This window comes from Hemitrygon akajei, chromosome 10 (genome assembly GCF_048418815.1).
Source record: "Hemitrygon akajei chromosome 10, sHemAka1.3, whole genome shotgun sequence".
In the NCBI taxonomy this organism is placed as follows: Eukaryota; Metazoa; Chordata; class Chondrichthyes; order Myliobatiformes; family Dasyatidae; genus Hemitrygon; species Hemitrygon akajei.
The window spans coordinates 57849913-57874692 of NC_133133.1; the positions used below are offsets into that span (position 1 = coordinate 57849913).

Genomic DNA, 24780 nt, shown 5'->3' on the forward strand with positions numbered 1-24780 from the left:
GTGGTTAAATCTCTAGGCTTGAATGGGACTATTTAAAATTACTGATGTCTATATAGTAGCTGTATTATATAATACAAATGTATATACTGTAAGCTGAGATGTATTCTATATCGAGTTGGAGTTCATAGCTAAGGCAGGGAGGAGTGTTGTGTATTTAATATTTCACTATCATTTGAGTAGTATTGTAAATGCATTGTTTGATTAAGCATTCTTTGTTGTTCACATAATGTGTCACGGGTTACACGTAAAAGTACGTAAAATGGCATATGTCATTACGCTCCCATATCACACATGCACGTCTCGCTAAAAGTAAAACCAAGAAAGGGCATGAGTTATTCTTGGCTCTGCGTTTTCCTTTCAATTAGTTTTTGTGTTTTGGAGTTAAAAAACATAACAGTAAGTATTACCTGTTCAACAATTCTTAGGCTACACAGTCATTAGTTTGGTACACGCCCAAGGGGTTGAAGAAGTCATGTACTGTCATGATGCTTTAGGAAGCATTTAAATGACCATGCTTGAACCATGGTTTAGAAGGCTTTTGACCAAGTGCTGATGAATGTGATTAGTATAAATGGTTAGTTGACAACGGACACTAATATGATGGCCTGAATGGGCTGATTTTTTTTTGTGTGTTAAGTATCTCCTGGCTAAATCTTCCCTGAAGTGCCTCCAATGTATTAGCATCATACCTTACACAGCATTTGAAATCTGGTCTCATCGACAGACCAATTTAAGCACATTCTCTACTTTCTCTATTGTTTCCCTAGCAATAAATACTATTCTGTTAGCTTCCTTAATTAACCATAGCAGCTACACACAGTACTAGTCTTTTACAAATTATATACTGGGACACCCTGACCCCTTCATTGATGGAATGCAGCAGACTGCACCCCCATATGTTTTATGCAGCATTTGAAAGAAGTGTCAAAGGGCTGGTTAGAAATATTGAGGTCTTCGGAACTGAAGAGTGCTGGCAAAATGACTAGGAAATCAATTCACATGCAGAAAGCAGAGATTACTTTTCAAGGTGAAGGATGGCAAAATGCTGGTGTTCACAAGGAAGCTTCTTTGATGCAAGTCAATGACTGAAGGAATTGGTGCACCAGAGTAAAATTTCTGAATTTGCCAACGTCACGGAAGTTGGAAGCATGTTCTGTGATGGCAAGGGTTATACTTTGGCCACTCATTTAACCAGCAGTTGATTTACCAGCTCACAGGTTAAATGAAGGTTTCAAAGACTTATGCTGTCAGTTTAAAAAGCTCAGATTCCAGCTTTAAAAATCTGCCTCCAGAGAATGCAGTGAGAATATAACTATAGTCATACAGTAAGTGCACTTGCTGCATTTAAGAGTACAGTAGAAGTGCATTAGTGATTAAACCTTTCAAGCTTATTTACACATCATGTTCAAGTGAGTCATACTGCACAGTAAATATGTCTGTACATGTAAAGCTGTGAACTTGACCAAAAAAAGCAGCGCTTGAGAAACTCAGAAATGTACTACTGTAAAACACAATGAATAAATTATAAATTAAGTACTGTGCAACCCATTTGGTGCCTTTTAACATGTCTTGAATTATCCATGGAGGTGCACCCCACTGTAATCAGATAATGGAGAGTTGACAGTAGCACATTACATCAGAGAAAGGCCAGGTGAATGGATAGACTATGTAGTTCAGCAGAAAATATAAACTGTCGAAAAATGACAAAGTTCTAAAAGATGTGCAGGACAGACGAACATGTGCATAAATCTCCAGCAGTAGCAGGGTACATTGAGAGCTGTAAAGTACATGAAATCCTGAGATTTGTAGAATATAAATGCAAGATACTTGTCTTGAATATTTCTATGCTTATGCATGTGATACCATGGTAACGGTGCAGAAGATGATTACGAGGATCATTACAAAGATGAGGGAGAATAGCTGAATATTTCAAATGAAAGAAAGCTGGGGTTTCCCTGCTTTGTGTAAAGGTAGAGATTTGATAGAGATGTACAATATCATGACTAGCTTAAAGTGAACCGATAGCAGATGCCTGAAGTTTCAGGGGATGTGTGAGGTGTTGGTGGGGGATGGTGAGGAGAAAATATTGTTACAATCTGGAATTCAACACTGCAAAGGTGGTGAAGTTAATTAATGCCCTTGAACAGGACATTGAATAATTTGCAGGGCAATAGGGTAAGAACAGGAGAATGAGACTGAGGAGATTACTATATTAATAGCTAGTAAAGACTCGCTGGCCTAAATGCCCCACCTGTGCAGTAACAATTCAAGAATCCTTCTGTTATTTTAAAACAAATAGTATGCAATTCATGATTAGGCAGCTGTCATGGAAGAGGTCAAAGGCTCATTATTCCTAACTTGTGGGATTCTGTGATCTTTGTAACATTTTGGGGATTACAAATTCACACAGCAATATATTTCCTTTGAAAATGTAAATTATAGCCTTGCACATGCCTTTCTGTAATTGCTGAAAGGAAGCTTCCTTTGCATATAGTTAAATGTGATAATGTACAATCAAAGTAATTTCTCTCTTCTGTTTTCTTGGAACCTTTCTCCTTTTAACATTGACTGTTCAAGTGCAACTTCACAATCTGGCACTTTAGATTTGGTCATACAACCAATTTGCATTTAACTAGGCAATTCAACCAGAAGCATTGAAGAATTATGGGCCTTTACCACTCTTAGAGGAAAGTTAGTTACATCATTAACATGCTCTCACTGTTCCTAGATCAGAGGACAACCAAGGGCCTTTTGGTCTGCATTGCAGTTAGATTCTTACAAGAAAAATCAGGGCCTCTGTCAATTAACCTTGATGAATAAAATATTGTTAGTAATTTCCCCTCACTATTCCACTATCTGTCAATTCAATGATGCCATTTTGTGTGTACCAGTCATCTAGTGCATTCCTGTATTATAAGGGTTAATTATATTCAATTATTTCATTTACAGCCCTGGGCAACCAGGATAAGTACATTTACTTTTAATAGAGAATGATCAATGGAAAGGATTAGATAAAGAAAATGTTTTAGATGACACAGAAGTAATCCCATTAAAAAAGTTATATACTACATTAGGAATAGATATCAAGATAATTGACTTTAAAAAAAAATAAAACTGGTCCTCAGCATAAAATTGTTCCCGAATGTTAAGATGATTTAATGACTAATGTGCTTCTCAATTACATTAACTACAGATACTTTTGTCATTTTATATGGACGACTAATAGTCTTAATCTTTATAAATTTATTGCCCAATTCAGTATCATAGATTTAGAACATAACTTTTAGCTTTTAAAATATTATAGTTGTTTTACTCTTTTAAAGATTAGAATAACACACTAATTTAAGCAGCTAGGATCTGATAGCTTTGCAGTTAGTGGTAATATCAAGATATGAAAGGAGCTGACGTAAAATTGTGGTGGTTTAATAAATACAACAGCAGGTGATATTGTATAGTTGTAAAACATGATGCAATTAGAATATAAACCACTCTATATTGTAATTCAGAGTAAAGAACAGACCAGTTATTTTAAATGCTTTCAACATTTCATGACAACCCAGATAGTTATTCCTAAGTTTCTGCTTTCCAATGGTCAATAACTTACTGTAACATTATGTCAATTCTATTACCGTCAACACAGTATAGCTTACTTAATCCAAAGTTTTATGACGCCATAGGATCACAATAGTTCTCAAAATTAATGCTGAACGCTAACTATCTGATTTCTATCAAAATATCCAAACCCAAATTATGGAACAAAAAGTAAGAGAGATGGGCTACGCAAGTTTGCGATGTATCCAGATACATCAGGTAATATTATAACCATGCTGTGGTTTACCACAATCCATACTGCCAGGATTTGTGGAGTACTCTTCTTCTGACACAATTCAGTTTTCAAAGTAATTTCTTCAGTTTATTAATTCCAACCAAATCACAGAATGTCTTTATGGTCTTGTAGCACTAAGGAAGTAACAAAATTAAAATAGAAATACAAAATGCATTTGTGAGTGAAGTTATTTTACAGAAAACAAAAATAATTTCAATACAAGTGGATGTCTCCACATCTATTTAACCGAACCGTTGTATTTTTCTTACACCATTTTGTTTCAATTTAGAGATGTTTGAAAATTTTGATTGGAACTAAGGTTTTGTGTCATTATTAAATACAACATTTGATTAGTTATTTGATCCCTTCAGACTTTTCCTAACAAAAGCTGATCAGGTCTAGTTCTCATGTAAACTTTTTTTCCAGTAGTTGGAACACAGTAAAGCATAGACTGAAGTAATAATCACATATTATAAACAGATCAATTGAAGTGCCCCAAAACACTATTCAACTGGCACCCATTTGAGGTTCTGCACACATGCCCCAAATAATTGCAGCTTCAACAACCAGGCAGCATCAGCAAGCTGCACTCATCTTGTCTCAGCAGGTACCTCCTCGTGGCTCAAACTACTGCATAACAAGCCTTATTGCTCAAAACTAACTTGTAGCTCAAAGATGCAAGTTGTGACTACTGCAAATAATAGAAATCGCCAGGAAAGTAATTGCGACTGGTAAGGTGGCCTTTGGCGCTCATGGGGGTGGCTCTGCGATTTTCCGATGCTGTACTGAAGACCTTGTTGATGTGGTGCAAGGACTGACGACCCATTTCAGCAGCAGATCCTCTGAACGTAACAGAGTAATGAAGTGTTAGCTATGGAGATCAAGTCTCAAGTTCAATACCTCACCAGTCTGTTCAAAGGCAGTGAATGAATTGTTATATGCCAAGTCCCACCAATCACATCAATAATATCAGGCATTGTCAGGTGTATCAAAATGAAGCACTTACCCAACAATCTCCTTTATTCAGAACCTGGGCCAAACATTTCTTGGCTCCAACTCACTCCTGTATATTTATTACTGCAAAAGGACTCAAACATAACTTTTTCAAAATGCCACCTGTTAACAAGTTGCATGCCTGCAAACATTGTGGGTTGGACATATTTCCTTCTTTTATAGGACAAGGTGCTTTATGTCCATTTAACCAGCTACATTTCATCTACAGTATAAGACACCTCTGCAACTAAATGATTTGATTTGCCCTGGTAGATTGGGGTTGGTATCACTGCTTAGTTCTATCTATACACCTTGTTCAGCAGTGGAGCTGAGGCCATATGAAATAACTGCACCCTCATACATTTCTCATTATATCCCACATTACTTTCATTGAAGCCAATTGATGCTGAGATCTCAAATTCTATTTCAGAAACAAAACCAACAGATTTCCTAAAATGTTTTGGTCTTTGTTGCCATCTTAGGCTAAAGGGTAATAGGAGTTCCATACTTCAATGATGCCTTTTATTATATAGATTTTCAAACATTTGTACCATCATTAGCCTCTTATTAAATCAGTGGCACTTTGATCAAAGTCACATCAGTCTCCACTTAAGAGATCACCTTCTGGTTAGATCCATATATTCTAAAGTTACCTTGCTCACAATTCATATCTTAACCAAAACCAGCCTAAAAGCCCCAGAAACACTAACTAAGCATTGGGTAAATTCATATTTTTCCATTTATTCCCCAATCCAATCAAGCTTTATTACTTTTTTTCTTCTACACCTCAATGGCAACGCTTGAAATCACATTTTGGCTTAAATTTGTAAAGATTCCTTTATTTACAAAAATCTGTAAGATTCTCTCTCCACCCCTTATTCCACACATTGATCTATCTGGGTCGAGCTAGCTAATGGGTTAGTGCTAAGTCCACTTTTCTTCTCCATCTTGACTATCAAACTACTTGGGATGCTTGAGTTTTGTTTTTCTGTTTCTAGTATATTTCCATTATTTATTGACAGAAAGCAGGTGTGGTAGAGAGCTGTTATTACTGCAGCCCAGTTAAACTATTCCCTAAATGCTTTATAGTGTTTTTTTAAGTGCAGCAACAAGTTTCTGAATTGCACTGTTGCATGACTTTCAGGGAAACACAGATGTGGTTTTATCTCTCTAATTTTTTTTGTTCCTCCATGTGGTAGGAGTCACATTATTTTTTTAGGGTGCTGCTGATATAGTTTTGGTACAGCACAACTTGCAGATAGTTTGCACTGCACCTAAGGAAGAAATGGACTATGGCAAATCATAAATTAACAAAATCTGTCATCTCCATTCTTTATATTAATTGTGCCAAATAAATATACATTTTAAAGCCTGCACATGTAAATCACCTTACATGTAAATCACAAAATCTAGTTGTAATTGGTCACAGGGAGACAAATCAATTACAGGCTCAGTCCCATTCTTATTATTGCAACCAAAAGTAGCGAGAATGTTGAAAGTAGGCATTTTAGCAGATGCCGCCATATTCATTGTTGTTTCTTTGAGTGCAAAAGCAATTAATTGCTCTTTTTAATACTAGTAGCAAAGGACAATTAAGTTAAAGCAAACATGTTGAGCAGCTTGGCCATTAATTTCAATTAGAAGAAATACTTTCCAATATCAAAAATCAGTACACAGTCTTTAAAATAAAGTGCTACTTCAACCCAATCTTTATGTGAGAGTCCCTATAAAACAGCATTTAAGGAGATATTCTGGACATGATGTTTCATTAGCAAACATTTGCTTCTGTAAAAACATTTTCAAAAAGTTATTTTCTGCACCAAAAGAATTAAATGAGTGCATGAGTCAGATTTACTTCAGAAAATTCTAAACTTTCTTCATGCAAGGTATAAAAAATTATGCTCAAGACCACTGTAAATAGAACAATAACCTTACTACGCTCAGCAAAATATTTCTGAATGCATTTCGGTCAGAATTGAGCACGTGTTTAAAGTTTCTAAAGTGTACATTGAGTGATGTTATCTAAATAATTCTCAAATGCAACACTGAAGGCTGTGACTGAAGCTCTCTGCTCTATTTGCTTTATACTTATGACTTCGAGGCTAAGTACAGCTCCAGTACAATATTTACGTTTGCTGATGACACCGCCGCTGTAGGCCAAATTAAAGGTAGTGATGCATCAGCATATAGGAGGGCGATTGAAAAGCTGGATAAGTGGTACCTCTCACTCAACATCAGCAAAATCAAAGAGCTGAGTATTGAGTACCGGAGGACGAAACATGAGGTCCACGAGCCAGTCCTCATCAGGGGATCAAAGGTGGAGGGGGTTAGTAACATTGAACTCCTCAGCATTATCATTTCAAAGGCCCTGTCCTGGGTCCTACATATAACTGATATTACAAAGAAGACATTACAGCACCACTATTTTTTTAAAATCTTGCAAAGATTTGGCCCATCATTCAAAACGAACAAACTTCCAGAGAAGCACTGTGGAGAGTATACTCTCTGATTGCATCACAGCCTGGTATGGAACCACCAATGCCCTTGAACAGGATCATCTACAAAAAGTAGCGGATACAGCCCTCCCCATCCATAAGGAGCACACTTCCAGGAGAGCAGCATCCATCAAGGACCCCTACCAGCCAGAAAGGAAGTATCAGAGCCTCAGGTCCCACACCACATAGTGACAGCTATTGACCCTCACCCATCAGGCTTCTGAACCAGAGTAGATAACTTCACTCACCACAACATTGAGGTCCCAAATGGCTCCACAACTAACGGACTTTCTTTCAAGGACTCTGACTCCTGCTCTCAAAATTACTTATTATTTTATTTTTTGAATTTGCACAATTTGTTATCTTTGGCATAATTGGCTGCTGTTCATTTTTGTGTGTAATTTTTTTCTTTTTTGGTGTATTTCTTTGTATTCATTGTAAATGCCTGCTAGAAAATGAATCTCAAGGTTGTATATGGTGATATGTATGTACTTCATTAATACATTTACTTTGAACTTTGAATCAGTTGCATGGGCTGACCCAAACAATAGTTAATGCTTAGCGCTGGAGTCAATTTCAAAGCTGCTCTTCTCTAAACAATTACTAATCCAGGAATGTTACCGCATACTGTATTTTAAAAAAGTTATTGGGACATATTCCAAAGTTGTACACAAGAACATAAGAAATAGGAGCAGGAGTAGGCCATCCGGCCCATCCAGCCTGCCCGGCCATTCATTAAGATAATGGCTCATCTGTCCATAACTCAGCTCCATCTACCTGTCTTTTCCCCATAACCCTCAATTCCCCTACTATGTAAAGATCTAACTTTAATTGTAAAGATTACTAAAATAGAAGGCAGGCACTTTCTTTGTCAATCTAATTCCCCCAAATTCACTAGCAAAGATATTTAAGATTCTCTCTAGATCAGCTCAAGTTAAAAAGTCACCCTAATGGTAGCAAATGAGTAAGTGTGATTGCTCAAACTTCCATCAGAAGTTTCAGCTGGTAGAATTTTGCTGGTAACACGCACAACGCACTGGAGGAACTCAACAGGTCGGGCAGCATCCGTGGAAACCAACAGTCAACGTTTTGGGCCGAGACCCTTCATCAGGACTGAAGGGGGAGGGGGCAGGGACCCTATAAAGAAGGTGGGGGGATGGTGGGGAATTTTGCTGGTACCGCTCCCCTTTATATTGTCGGCACTTCCATGCCAGCTACTCTTTAACTCTTAAAATCATCTGAGGAAAGAGATCTGAAAATTGTCTTTAACAACACTGGTTGCTTTTAATAGCATATTGCAGTAAGAAAACAAAAATAAGAACAAAAACTTAAAGAATCTCTCTGGCCATGTTAATAAGTGTCTAGGCCATACTCAGGCCCATATAGATTTAGGAAACTTATAGGAAGGGGTTGTATTAAAGAGTGCCTGGATTCAACAAGTGAGTTAAAATAATGATTAGCGCATGTCAGGTTACAGACAGATTTCTTTCCAAAAAACCTCACAAAAATGTGTTAATTTACTTTAGTGTTGTAGCAAATTCTTCAGATGGAAAAAATAGCTTCATAAATCAAAGATCTTGTTGCAAAACTTGTGGTACTTTTAAACCTTAAAATGTTAATTATAACATGTAGACAGCCCTTCCCATGTAGATAAAAGATTTATTTAAAAAATGGACACTTGGTTATATTCATTCAGAATATTTTCCATTAATATTCAGTTAGAAATTAAGTACTTTGATTCTTGAACAGTTTAATCCAATAAATACAGATGTAAGTTTTAAATTTTATTAAAAATATTTCTGCACCTGCACACAAGTCTAGCACCACTTTATTCTCACTAATTGAAGAATAATAAGTGTGCTTTGATGAATGACTAAACATTTGCTGCTACTTCAAGCATCTGTGCAAGACACACAAATTGCATATGTGGATGTAGGACACAATGATATGTACACACTTATTTAATGGCCACAAAATTGCTATAGAATGTCACCAGGTTGCATATGATCAAGTAGAATTGTTCATGTTGAGAGTTTGTATCTTGGCAGAGGACAGCTGTGAAAAAGCTACCTGGGGAAAAGACTTTGAACATTACATATCCATAAAGGAAGTGTATTCATAGAGCACACAAGGGAGAAGATGCTGTTTCATTTGCATAACAATGTTTCCTAAATTACAAGGAGGTCTACAGTTCAAAAATGCTTAATTGGTTGTAAAGTGCTTTGGGACATGCTGAGGTCATGAAAAGCATTAGAAAATCTTGCACTTGTATTTCTTCAACTGATGGCAAAAGATAGAAAGGAAAAGGAACATTTAAAACTAAAGAGGCTCACCCAGAATGATTTCTGTATATCATATGACTTTTAAATGGGCAATTAAAATGGACAGCCAGAAGTACTAATCAGTAAGCAAGCAATCTTGAATCCATTTCTACAAAAGAACTATTCTTAACAGAAAAAAATAACAATTTTAGCTGTGTTAACTATTTACTTTAATTATAAAGCAAGATTTTCAATTTGTCCAAGATTCCCTTTTTATTGGATTAGCATGGCAAATTGTGAACATGCTTTAATTTAAAAAAATCAGCTGCAGAAATAGAATCTGAATTAGATTGGAAAACAAATAACAATGCTGTGATTTTTGCAACATTTTAATCACTTTTGTTTACATCGGCATTAAACAAGGAGGATTTTCACAGGTTATTGCACAGTATATGTTTTTGATATTGTACACTTTAGTCATGGAAAATACTACCTTGATCTGCAAAACATCTGCTGCTCCATCACATATCATTACAGACCCATTTGATTTTCCACTGAGAAAATTGTTCGCACCTGCCACCACTTTCTAAAGTATATTCATAACATAATATTAGCACTTAATTTTTTCCAGTAAACAATTTTTCAGAATATTGAATGGTTTGTGTGTTTCTTGTCAAAAGAAATATTTTCTACGATTTATCATGAAAGATTAGGGCACAATTCTTTGGGCAGCGGTATCATTGGAATAAATGTTCCAGCAAGGCAAGCTGCAGCTTTGAATTTTATGCTTTAATTGTTTTTGAACATCCACATATTTTAGGCAAACTTATTTCAGCATTTGTTCCCCCTCATCTCATTCTGATGTTAAGACAACAATTTGCTTTCAATTAGTGTGAACAAAGTTCAACATTTATCATCATTAGAGTAGGTGGGGGTGGGTGGTAATGCAAACCAAGGAAAAATAGAAGGTAGAGGAAATTTTAACAGCGAGTGGATCTACAGTATTTGCTAGCTTATTTTTAAAGTCAGATAACTTAACGGTTGTCCAATGAATTTGATGCTCAATTGTGTTTTGCATGTTGCTGCATGTTAGAATGACCTCTACATTTGGCATTTGCTTCAATATAACTTGTAACAAGAGACATCCCCAAAAACTTTATTTCCCCTACATTATTCTGCATCTTTTAGTTCCACTGTTTCATTAATATCATTTTCTAAAGTCTGAGGATCTGACTTGGATTTTTCAGATTCTTTGCCCATTTCATTAGCAGTCAGTATCTCACTGGCCTCTTCCATTTTATCATCACTATTTTCTGCAGTATCTGTGTCTACATCCTTTTTTACATCAACAGTTTCTGAAGATTCTGAAGGAGAACCAAAGCCACCGTTTTCTGGTTTTGCGCCATCACTATCATAAACAATGTCTTCAGGGTTTGGAGCAGCAGGACAGAACTCTTCCCCAGGACAGAGTTGATGGAAGATAGCTTCAGCCTAGAAAAAGCAGACAGCAAGGCAGCATTGTGAACAATGAAAACACTATTCCTGAAGCAATTGTATAGCATGATTAACTCAGAGCATAAAGTATCCACTAACCTCTGTCCAGGGCTATTATAAAGGTCAAAGAGTTGTGCAGACCATCTCCAAAATGCTCACCCACTGAGAGATCTGTCACCTGTTAAGTTTATGCCTAGTAATCAATTGGCTATGACTTCTCCTCTAATCATCCTGTCTATATATTGTGACAGGAATCCTTCCTGAACACATCTAACAAATTCTGCCTCATCTAAACCTCCAACAAGGAGGTGCCAATTAATATTCGGGAAGTTGAAATCACCCATGACAACAACTCTGTTATTTCTGCCAAAATATGCCTCCCAATCTACCCCTCTGCTGCTACGGGGTTGTCTATAGAAAAAACCCAATAGAGTGATTGTTTCTTCCTGATGATTCACCCACAAATTCAGTAGACAATCCCTCCACAGTATCTCCACTTCTGCAGATGTGATATCATCCCTGATTAGTAATGCCAGACTCCAGAAGACCATAGGAACATAATTAGGCCATTCAGTCCAGTGAGTCTGCTTCACCATACCATCATGTCTGATTATTAACCCCCTTAACCCCATTCTCCTGTAATTAAGAAAATATCAGCCTCTGCCTTAAATACACTTGATGACTTGGCCTCCACAGCCATCTGTGCCAATAAGTTCCACAGATTCATCACCCTCTGGCTAAAGATATTTCTCTTCATCTGCTCTAAAGATACGTCCTTCTATTCTGATGCTGTGTCCTCTTGTCCAAGGCTTCCTGATTATAGGAAATATCCTCTCCATATTCACTCTATCTCATCCTTTCAATGTTCAATCAGTTTTAAAGAGGTACCCTTCCCACCCTGCCTGCTCTTCTTAACTCCAACGAGCAAGGCCCTGGAGCATCAAACGCTCCTCATTCTTAACCATTTAATTTCAGGATCATTCCTGTGAACCTCCTCTGAATCCTCTCATGGCAGCACATCCTTTCTTAGAAAAGGGCCCCAACAACTGCTTAAAATACTCTGTGTGGTCTGACCAATGCCTTATAAAGCCTCAGCATTACATTCTTTCTTTCTTTTATATTCTAGTCCTCTCAAAATGAATGTTATTATGGCATTTGCCTTTCTTACCACTCAACCGGCAAGTTAACCTTCAGGGAAGCCTGCATGAAGACTCCCAAATCCCCATGTACCTCTGATTTCTGAATTTTCTCTCCATTTAGAAAATAGGCCACATTTTCATTCCTATCAAGGTGCATGGCCTTACAATCCCCTATGCTATATTTCATTTCCCACTTCTTTGCCCATTCTCCTCATCTGTCCACGTCCTTCCGCAGACTTAGTTTCCACAACAGTGTCTGACCCTCCACCTATCTTAGTATTGCCCACAAGCTTGGCAGCCACAAAGCCATCAAAATCATTGACATATAACATGAAAAGCAGTCCCAATACTGAACCCTTCAGAACACCACTAATCAGCAGCCAATGACAAAAAGTCTACTTTATTCCCACGTTTTGCCTCCTGCCAATCAGTTAATCTTCTATCCATGCTAGTATCTTTCCAGTAATACGATGGACACTTATCTTGTTTAGTAGCCTAATGTGTGGCACCTTGTCAAAGGCCTTCTGAAAATCCAAGTAAACAACATCCAACAACTCTTCTTTCTCTGTTATTTCCTCAAAGAACTCCAGATTTGTCAGGCAAGGTTTCCCCTTAAAGAAACCATGCTGACTTAGGTCTAGTTTATCGTGTACCTCCAACTACCCCAAAATCTCATCCTTAATAATGGACTCTAACATCTCACCAACCACTGAAATCAGGCTTGCTGGCGTGTAATTTTCTGTCTGTTGCCTCCCTCCCTTCTTAAAGAGTGTAGTGATACTTGCATTTTTCTAGTCCTCTGGAACCATTCCAGAATCTAGTGATTCTTTAAAGATCACTACTAATGCCTCTACAATCTCTTCAGCTACCTCTTTCAGATTTCTGCAGTGTAGACCATCTGTTCCAGGTGAATTATCTACCTTCAGACCTTTCAATTTTTCAAGCACCACATTCTTAGTAACAGCAATGACAGTCACTTCTGCCCCTGACATGCTCACATTTCTAGAATTCTGCTCGTGTCTTCCACAGTGAAGACTGACGCAAAATACTTGTTTGTCCGCCATTTCTTTGCTCCCCATAATTATCTCTCCAGCGTCATTTTCCAGCATTCCAATAACCAATTTTCACTATTTTATTCTCTGTACTATATATTTGAAAAAACGTTTTGAGTCCTCTTTTATATTGACTAGCTTACATTCATATTTTATCTTCTCTTATTACCTTTTAAGGTGCCTTCCATTGATTTTTAAAAGCTTCCCAATCCTCCACCTTCCCACTAATTTTTGCTATATTATATGCCTCTCTTTTGCTTTTATACTGTTTTTGACCGCTCGTCAGCCACTGTTGCCTCATCCTCCCTTTAGAATACAACTACTTCTTTGGGATGAATCTATCATGCACCACCCAAATTGTTCTCAGAAATTCTAGCCATTCCTGTTCTGCTGTCATCCCTGTTGGAGATCCCTTCCAATCAAATTTGGTCAGCTCCCATCATGCCACTCTAATATGCTTTACAGTCCTGATGAAGGGTCTCAGCCCAAAATGTTGACGGTCGACTCTTTTCCTTTGATGCTGCCTGGCCTGCTGAGTTCCTCCAGCATTCTGTATTACTCCATTGTAAAACTAATACATCTGATTTTAGCTTCTCCCTCTCAAACTGCAGGGTGAATTTTATATGATGAACACCATCTCCTAATGGTTCCTTTACATTAAGCTCCCTAATCAAATCTAGTTCATTACACAACACTCAATCCAGAATTGCCTTTTCCTTGAGTGGGCTCAACCAAAAATTGCTCTGAAAAGACATTTAGTTAGCATTCCACCAAATTTTGCTCTTTGATCCAGAACAACCTAGTTTTCCCAATCTATCTGCAATTTGAAATCTTCCATGACTAGTATAACATTGCCCTTTTTAATTGCCTTTTCCATCTCCTGTTGCAATTTGTAGCCCACATCCCGTCACTGTTTGGAGGCCTGTATACAACTCCCATCAGGGTCTTCTTACTCTTGCAGTTTCTTAACTCTACCCACAAGGATTCTAAATCTTCCAACCCTATGTCACCTCTAAGAATTTAAATTTCTTGTTTTTTTAAATCAACAGAGACACCCCCCGCCTATCTGCCTGTTTTTTCAATACAATGTGTACATGTCCCTTACATGTTAAGCTCCCAACTTGATCTTCTTTCAGCCATGACTCTGATAACCACGTCACACATGCCAATCTTTAACTGCGCTACGAGATCATTTACCATACTCCGTGTACTGCGTGCATTCAAACATAATACCTCCAGACCTTTATTCGATTTTCGATTTTGCCCCCATGTTACCAGAGGTTAAATTCTTACCCAATTTTAAACTTTGTCTTTTTCTTTCTTCCAGAGACTTTGAAACCTCTGTCCTTTTACATTACTCTCACTTTTCCAAACTGTTTATTGAATGGTTGATTGAGATACAATGCGGAATAGGCCCTTCCTGCCCTTTGAGCAGTACTGCCCAGCAGTCACCAATTTAACCCTAGCCTAATCATGGGACAATTTACAATGACCAATTAACCTTACCAACCAGGACGTCTTCGGACTGTGGGAGAAAACCGTATCACCTGGAGGAATCCCATGCAGTCACGGGGAGAACATTGAACTGCTGTATCTACTACTTAGCTTAAAGATACTTCAACTCATCCCACTGACTGCAATTTTACCCTATAATTTGTCTGTCCTTTCTCACAGACTCACTGCACACTGTATCTACTTGTATACCAACTGCCTCAACCTCAGCCCTATCACAGCAGTTCTGATCCCTTGCCAAATTAGTTAAGAAAGCCTCCCCAACAGCTCTAGCAAACCTCCCTGCAAGGACATAAGGCCCGCTCCCCGAGTTCTTGTGTAATCTGTCCTTTTTGTACAGGGCACACTTTCCCCTGAAGAGATCCCAATAATCCAGAAATCTGAAACACTGCACCCTACACCAATTCCTCAGCCACACATTCATCTGCCAACTCATCCTATTCTTACCCTGAATGGTGTGTTGTACAGCTACAAACCAGAGATTACTGCCCTCGAGGTCTGCTTTTCAGCTTTCTACCTAACTCCCTATGTTCTCTCTTCAGGGTCTTATCCCTTTTCCTACCTACATTATTGGTACCAAAATGTACCAAGACTTCTGGACGTTTACCCTCTCCCTTTAGAGTGCTCTGGACCCCATCCCTGATCCTGGCATTTGGGAGGTAAAATATCATCTGGGTATCTCTTTCATACCCACACAATCTCCTGTATGTTCCCCTAATTACTGAATCCCCTATCACTACCACTCTCCTCTTCTGCCCCCTTCCCTTCTGAAACACAGAGCCAGACTCAGTGCCAGGAACCTTACTTGTTATTAAGGTGTCTAGCCACAGGGGTACGATATACCATTTGCCTATTCCCTTTCTCTGTCCTGACAGTCATCCAGCTTCCTGCCACCTGTAACTTAGAAGTAACTGTCTCCTGAGCTCCTATCCATCAACACATACTCCCAAATGAGCTTTGGGTCATCCAGCTCCAGTTCACTAACAGGGCCTGTAAAGAGCTGCATCAAGATGCACTTCTCACAGGTATAGCATTCAAGGAGGCCGGGGGTCTGCCAGATCTCAAACATTTAACTCTGAAGCTTTCCGGTAAAATGGCAATGTTTTTGATCACAGCGGCTTCTATGGAGTCAACCAAAACTGTTAGTCCTTTTTAAATGCATTTTTATCATCACAGGAGCCTGCTGGACATTAAAAACGAAAAGTACTACTGCAAGTCCGCCCCATCAGTGAGTTACTCGTTGGCAGAGGAAGTGGAAGAGCTGGACATGGTGCAGATACTGATGCTGCCTGCATCAGAGGAGTCTGTGCGCAGTCCAACAGTGAATGATCGTCTTAATCGCTTTCTTGCGGTCACAAAATTCCATTTTGTGGAATACTGCGAATCCAATTTCTGATTGACTTGCAGATGGCAAGGGGGTGGGGGACAGTGGGGAAAGTTGCACGGCCTTGGTCATACTGAGGAGTGGGTCTCAAGCTGCAGTCTCACCTCTTCACGGGAAAGAGGCGGAGTCAGTACACTGCACCTACGCTGGAGTTGGTGCTGCCTCCTAGTGTTTACTCGGCAGAAGACAAGCTGCATTGTGTTTGACTGCAGACTCCTGCAACATTCAGACTCTGGGTCTTGGACTCTTTTGTTTTGTTTTACTGTATTTTACCGATCTTGTACGTGCTTGCTATGTTATGTGCTGTACGGGCCTTGTGCTGCATGTGACTGTTGGTACTGTGTATTGAACTTTGGTCCCAGAGTAACACCGTTCTGTTTGGCCGTATTCATGGGTATTCACGTATGGTCGAATTGCAATCAAACTTTAACTTGAACTTCCCTATCACTATGGGAGATTTCAACCAGGCCGGCCTGAAGAAGTCTCTGAACCACCATCACCATCATATCACCTGTGGATCCAAAGGAGCCAACACAGTTGACCACTGTGAAACCACCATCAAGAATGCTTACAGTGGCATCCCAAGCCCACACTTCGGAAAGTACAATCACCTGACCTGCACTTCTACACCAGGTGCTTAGGCAGAGACTAAAAACTGCAGTACCAGTGGTGAGGACCAAGGTATGGTCAAGGGAGGGGTAGGAGCACCTAAAGGATGGCTTTGGGCCAGCGTATTGGACAATATACAGGGATTCATCTTCAAATCTCAATATGTCACAGTTGTCACCAACTTCATCAAGATCTGTTTGGATGAGTGTGTGTGTGCCTTCGAGAACATACCGGACATAGCCAAACCAAAAGCCATGGATGAACCAGGAAATCTGTAGCTTGCTGAAGGCTAGATCTACTGTATTCAAGACTGGTCATCCAGAACTATACAAGTCATCCAGGTATGACTATGGAAGGCTATTTTAAGAGTGAAAACACAATTCCAACTAAAGTTAGAGATGGAATCAGATGCACGTCAACACTGGCAGGGTTTGCAGGTCATTATTTCCTGCAAGGTGAAACTCAAAACGGATGTGATGCTATACTCCCAGATTAGCTCAATGCCTTTTATGCACACTTTGAAAAGGAGAATAAAACTACACCTGTGCAAATCCTTGTAGCATCTGATGACCCTTGGATCTCTGTCCCGCAGGCTCAAGTCAGAACATCTTTTGAGAGGGTGAACTCTTGCAAGGTGTCAGGCCCCGATGGCGGAACTGATAGAGCACTTTAAAAGTGTGCCAACCAACTGGGGACATCTTCAATCTCTCATGGCTGCAGTTGGAGGTTTCCACCTGCTTCCAAGGGCGACAATCATACCAGTGCCCACGAAGAGCAGAGTGAGCTGGCTCAATGACTCGCTCAGTTGCACTCACATCTACTGTGATGAAGTGCTTTCAGGAGGTTCATCATGGCCAGAATCAACTCCTGCTTAAGCAAGGACCCAGACCTACTGCAATTTGCCAATCAGCACAATATGTCTATAGTGGATGCAATCTCACTGGCTCTGCACTTGGCCTTCGATCACCTGGACTTGCATCAGGCCACTGCTTGTACAGCTCCGTGTTCAACACCAACATATCCTCAGCATTAATCAACAAACTCCAAAATCTCGGCCTCTGCAACTGGATCCTTGACTTCCTCATTGGTAGACCAATAGGCAAAGTGGATTGGAAATAACATCTCCTCGCTGACAATCAAGGATGCTGCTTAGCTCGTTGCTCTACTCTCACTTCACCTATGATTCTATGGCTAGGCACAGCTCAAACAGCATCTATAAATTTGCCAGTGACACAACTATTGCTGGCAGAATTTCAGATAGTGACAATGAGGCGAACAGAAGTGAGATCGATCAGCTGGTTGAGTGGTATTGCAACAACAACCTTGCACTCAACATCAGCAATACCAAGGAATTGAATGTGGACTTCAGGAAGGGGAAGTCAAAGGACCACACACCAGTCCTCACCAAGGGATCAGCAATGAAAAGGGTGAGCAGTTTCAAGTCCCTGGGTGTCAATATTTCTGCAGATCTATCCTGGGCCCAACATTTTGATGCAACTACAAAGAAGGCTTGACATTGGCTATATTTCAATTGGAGTTTGAGGAGACATCATATGACACGAAAGACTTTCACAAATTTCTACAGATGTACCATGGAGAGCATTCAAACTGGTTGGAACACTGTCTGGTACAGAGGAGCCACTGCACAGCATTGAAAAAAGGGACAGAAAGTGGTGAACTCAGCCTGCTCAATCAAGGGCAACAGCCTCAGCAGCATGGAGGACATCTTCAAAAGGTAATGCGTATAAAAAGGCAGCATCCCTCATTAAGGACTCCCTGTCACCCAGGACATGCCCTATTCTCATTGCTACAATCAAGAAGCATATACAGGAGACTGAGGAGACCCACTCAACATTTTAGGAACAGTTTCTGCCCCTCCATCACCAGATTTCTGGATGGACAATGAGCCCATGTGCACTACCTCATTTTATTTGCTCTTTTTGCAATAAATTTAAAATTATAAAATATATTTATTGTAATTCATAGTTTTTAAAAAAAATTATGTATTGCAATGCAGTGCTGCTACAAAACAAATTTCATGACACGTCTGCTGATTCTGATTCTTGCAAGAGGAGCACCCACTGACCTCAGATCTATTCTCACTGCTCTAGCTGGGAACCAAGAAAGAAAGAAAGAAAAACTTGACAGGAACCTCAACTGAGCCTCCACCTCTTGCTGAAATTTCTTGAGCCAAATCCTTAGTTCTCCACTCTAACTCTATCTACTCACACAATCTATCTACTCTGCTTAAATCTCACTTCCTTTTATTAGTCCAATAAGCCTAGCTCTTTTCAATGATCGCACTTGCTACTCTAAAGTAAATCCCCCAAGACAAACATCATGAGTGCAAATTTTACTGCTTACCTCAAAGTTTTGGATTGCGATTTGTAAATTTTGTACAGGTAAATCTGGTTCCCTGAACAGTTGTAATGCAGGAGCCCCTGCATGTCCTTAAACAGTTTGCAACCACCCAACATTGGATCATATGTTTCTTTTACTTATTATCTTCAAGTTCCAAAGTCAAATTAAAGTCTTTTTATTAAATCACTGCTTACACCCCATCCCAAAATAAAATTCCTAAAATTCCCAATTTTTCTTTAGAAATTTACCCACTTGCTTTTACCACCATTCCACATCTACTTGTTTTTACATCCCTATTAGCCAGTGTACCACAACCCAGTTTGGCTTTTAAAATCCAAATTGCTTTTTGTTGATTGCCAGCCAAAGCTTCCTTTGATTTCCAGACTGGTGCTCAACTATCATCTTTAATTGTGTAAAAGTTTATTGTAACTAAATCAATCCCATAATACTGCAATTCAAAGCCACAGCATGAAATGTGGCTACCTATTACAACCAAAATATAATGCAATGGAAATTTTTACTCTAAAAATGAAAAAATATTTTGGTATTTAAAACAACAAAATGACATTGTTTAGCTCATTAACACTATTTCAAATAGAGGTCAAGCAGTACGCCAGAAATTCAGCAAACAAAAAATCTTTCATTTCATTACATTACATTTGTACCAATATAAGAGAAGCCTTGTCAGAGATGCTATCTCAAGAACATTAAAGTAATATGGGTGGACTTTGTTCAGGTGGGAGACAAGAGAAGCTGCAGCACAAAATGAAAAGCAACATTGGAGCTTGTCATGTACTGTCCGATGTTGACCAACAAAGACAAATGCAGTTATCAGTTTCAGATTTTTAATCAAATGCAAAATTATTGCTCTAGTCATTTCCTTTATAGTTGTGATAACACTTTAAACAACAATTCTATGGGTCTGAAACCCTGTGACAGATGGCAAGCAGGCACAATGCCAGTTCTTATTTTAGAACTTTAATAAAAATCTGACTGTACCTGTTCAACAGACTGTTCAAATCCAAGAGTAGCACTAGGTCCAGAACAGACATAAACATTACTGGGAAGGCCTTCATACGAGCTTCTGTCAACTGTAGATGAATCTCTTACATTGAAATACAAAGCCCAAAGCACTTTAGGTTTCTCTCCATCACCTAGAAAAAACAGGCAAACTATATTTTCAGTCAAATGTATAATGGGGTAGAACATACATATCAAAGGTGCTGAATATTATCAAGTTATTTGCCAGCTTTAGTGAGAAAATGTTCCGTAAAGTCTGGTATGACCCAGCCACGCTCGGAAATAAATGGCTACTTCTCAACCTGTGCTTTTTGAACTTTGGAACTATAGCAGAAAATAGCCAAGTTATGAGACAAAGATTTTGCTGTGGATGGCATATAAAGTTGAAAAGCTGGTTGGTTAATGGTTAAACAAACCAAAATCTCATGGTGACAGAATTCAACTCAAAATTACTTGGGTAAACTAAGGGAATTGAAGTAAGGATACAGCAATAAAAATATCAACTACCATGTCAAACTAACTCCACCACCCTCCCATTACCATTAAAAGGCTTTGCATTGATCAGGAGCAAACAGGCAGAGTTTATATTTCTACATGTTTATTTATGTTTCTTAAAGAAAATTAAATTCTGCCTCTGCCAGACGACCAAAAGTAAATGATGAGGATTAAAAGACAGAATCTAACAACTCCATACAGTCAGTGGCAATTAATTGAAAGCCAATTGTTTAGGTACATAAATTGGCATTTAATGATTATTTGTGTGCAATTCTGGTCATCCCACTATGGAAGGATGTTGAGGCTTTGGAGAAGAGGTTTACCAGGATGTTGCCTGGATTCGAGGGAATAAGGAGAGGCTAGACATACCTGGGTTGTTATACCTATAAAGCTGAGGGAAGGCCTGAGAGAAGGTTGAAACAAATTATAAGAAGCATAGATAAAGTTAGAATCTTTTTGCTAGGGTAGAAATGTCAAATACTAGAGGAAATGTATTTAAGGCACAAGGGAGGAAGTTTAAAAGGAAAGGCACGAAGCAAGTTTTTTGTCAACATATACAGAGAGTGTTATGTACTTGAACAGACTGCAAAGGTAGTGGTAGAGGTGCTGTGGTGTTTAGAGGCTTTTTAGACAGGTGCAAAAACATGTGGGGACTGGAGGGATATAGGTCAGGTAAAGGCAGAACACAGTTTAGTTTGGCACAAACACTGTGGAACACAGGGCCTGTTCTGTGCTGTACCGTTTTATGATACCATCTTGTAGCTTAGTAACTCACTATGCTAGTAAGGCATCAACTTTCCTTGCATTTTTATCAAGTGTACAATTTAAGGCTAAGATTGTTGCTCACATTTGATCCAAAATGCTACATTTTAAGTCACTGTTCCATTTACTTGGTTTCACTTTTTTACCTGACACCTATTTATACTTAATATTTATATACACAAGCTGTATCGCTTTATTCATTTCCACAGCTTCTCCCGAAAAACAGAGGCAAATATTTTAAAAAGGCCCAGATTTAAGAAGAGCACAGTACTGTACACTTTGCAGTTTAACCACCGAAGAAGCCAAGCTCTTTTCCAGGTGCCTTTGTCGTTTTGACCTGCTATGGCTTACTGCTCACCTGATCTGGTGATTCGTCCTGAATGGCTCTAATGGAATCTGTCCTGACATTTTAATTAAAATACTGCCACTGCCACACAGACTGCAATCACAACCAGATGATAAAAAGGGCAATGTAAAACTCGTGCGTGCAGTATTTTGGAGCAGAACTACACCTGATGCTTTTATTATCGTCTCTGGCATGTGAACAAAAGAATTTCCATTATGCTTAAAGCAATGCAAATGATAGTGAAGCTGTTCTTTGAAAATAGCCTAAATGTTTATATTACATCAATAAGGATAACATTAAAAAAGGTTAACATGCATCATTATCTTACACAAAATCTGCTGACTGTTTCTACTTCTTCAATACAGGTAAACCAAAAATACAACCTAGCTAAGGTCTCAGCTTCTACAGACTTTTGCTCTATTGACAAAGGAGCAGGATTAGCGTCCCAGAACCTGCTTCCTAAAACAGTTTTTGAGAACAAAACAAATGTTCTATGTGATCAAGCAAAAACAATGACAAATGCTTTTTTTTAAAAAAAGGAACAAAATTTCCCAAATGATAAAATACTGTTTTAAATTACAAAAAAAGCGCTATACAATGAGAGCACTAGAGGAGGTCATTCAGCTCACTGCACTTATGCTTGCTCTTCTCATTAATTAGTTCCACTACATAGCTTTTTTTCTGTATAGTCAAATTAGCAGGCATTCTATCTCCTTTACGCAAAACATTCTTAATACTGAATATCATATTGATGCTTGGAATTGAATATATTAAAATTCAGAAGCTGTCCTTAAAGATTCTGAACCAAAAATTAACTTGATTTTTTTTTAAGAAAACCTTCAAATGGCTTTGTCAGGATGACAAAATAATTATTCCTGGAAATACTACATTGTCAGAAATAAAATGAGTCAGCATCTGAAACTGTTCAGCAGTCTCAGCTCAATGAAATCATGGTCAAGGTTATGAGTAATAAGTGTTTTTTCAAACTTTTGTGAAGTGTGTCCCTGGAGTGCATCAATATTGTCCAAAATCCGCTGCAACTGGATGCAAATAATAAGCACACAATTTAACACTATGTTAAACTACCACCAGATGTTAAGTAGTAATAGGGTAAAGATGACTTTGAGTAAATCTCTGAGTAGTAGTTTTTTTTTGATTACTTAAGAAGCATCAATGACAAAATTAGCTTTCAAGTTGATCTTAAATGCAGTACAATTGCTTCTTAACCATTAAAAAGATATGCTACAGTAGATAAAGTACTATTAAAGTTCTGAAATTAGAGCATGAGGCTTCATTTGCACCTGTGACATATACACAACACTATACAACTCAGCACAATAAAATGCAACGCCCACAAGCCATAAAACTAAATTAATTGGACCATCAGCATGACAGGCAGCACTATTATGGTTTAACTAACATCACATATTTAATAAACACAAGAGAATGTGGAGATGCTGGAAATCCTGAGTACCATATATAAAAAAAAACTACTGGAGGAACTCAGTAAGTCAGGCAGCATCTATGGAGGGGAATAAACAACTGATTTTTCACGCTGAGACCGGAAAGGAAAGGGGCAGGAACCAGCATAAGGTGGTGAGGCGAGGGGAAGGAGAACAAGTTGGAGGGTGATAGCTGAGAGTGAATGTGGGTGGGTCGGGGAGAGGGGATGAAGTAAAAAGCTTTGTGGATGAAGTTAGGGCTATAGATGTAATCTGATAGGAGATCAGTGGTCCATGAAAGAAAGGGAACCAAAGGGAGGTGATGGGCAATTGAGGAGACAAAAAGGGGCGAGAGGGTAACCAGACAGGGGAATGGAAAAAGGGGGCATGAGAAATTATCAGAAGTTAGAGAAATGAATATTTACGCCATCAGTTTGGAGGCGATCCAGACAGAATAGGATGGAGGCGTAGCTCACCCATCAGGAGTTAGCCCTCAACACAGCAATAAAGGAGACAATGGACAGACATGTCTGAATGGGATTGGGAGATTGAATTAAATAGGTGGTCATCAGGAGATTCTGTATTTTGCGGCAGATAAAGTGGTCTCCCGATCTGGGGTGTGTCTCAATGATGTAGAGGCCGCCACACCGGGGTAATGGGTACAATAGATTACCCTGGCAGACTTGTAGGTGAAGTAAACAAAAGGTACACTGCAGATGCTGTGGTCAAAGCAACACGTACAACATGCTGGAGGAACTCAGCAGGTTGGGCAGCATCCGTGGAAATGAGCAATCAACGTTTGGGCCGACAGCCTTCATGATGAAGGGCCTCGGCCCGAAATGTTGACTGCTCGTTTCCACAGATGCTGCCCGACCTGCTGAGTTCCTCCAGCGTGTTGTATGTGTTGCCTTGTAGGTGAAGTGATGCCTGATCTGGAAGAACTGGGGCTCTGAATAGTGGTGAGAAAGGAGGTGATTAAATACTTAATTGTTGCTTTGAATACAAAAACAACAATATTCTAAGAACAGGAATTAGTCAAAAATTAGCAACAGATTTACAATTAAACTAGCAAAAACAAGTCAGACTCACTGTACACATTTACTACTTAAATACCCCATTGTTCTCAACATCACTGATAAAGGTTACTAACTTCTTCTATGACCAGGAGTACAAATTGGTTGCTAGGTTTTGTACATCACTCCACTTCAAAAATAACTTGAGGTAAATGTAATATATTTGAAGAGGCATGAAAGTTGTTATTCAAATACAAGTCTTTCTATCTCGTCTCCTGCTAATTGTGACTTACATGCAGAATCCTCAATCTATCAAACATTGCCTCAACAAACCCCAAAATAATAAATGAGCTCTATACAGTCGGCCCTCCTTCTCCGCGAATTCCGCATGCGTGAATTCAACCAACTACGAATCACGAAAACTCGAAAATGCTCTTCCAGCACTTGTTTTTCGAGCATGTATAGACTTTTTTTCCCTGTCATTATTCCCTAAACAATGCAGTATAACAACTATTTTACATAGCATTTACATTGTATTAAGTATTATAAGTAATCTAGAGATGATTTAAAATTATA

General features: G+C 38.8%; 1 protein-coding gene across 2 annotated transcripts in view; it reads right to left on the minus strand.

The window, feature by feature from the left end:
* Positions 1-9948: 9948 nt before the first annotated feature.
* chm (CHM Rab escort protein) overlaps positions 9949-24780 on the minus strand; it is a 125292-nt gene continuing 110460 nt past the window's right edge. For both annotated transcript variants that reach the window (XM_073058387.1, XM_073058386.1), the window contains exons 14-15: positions 20126-20280; positions 9949-11066 (exon numbers count right to left, since the gene is read on the minus strand). In XM_073058387.1, the coding sequence (XP_072914488.1) occupies positions 10746-11066; positions 20126-20280 (476 nt within the window). In that variant the 3' untranslated portion in view covers positions 9949-10745. The remainder of the gene's footprint in view (positions 11067-20125; positions 20281-24780) is intronic.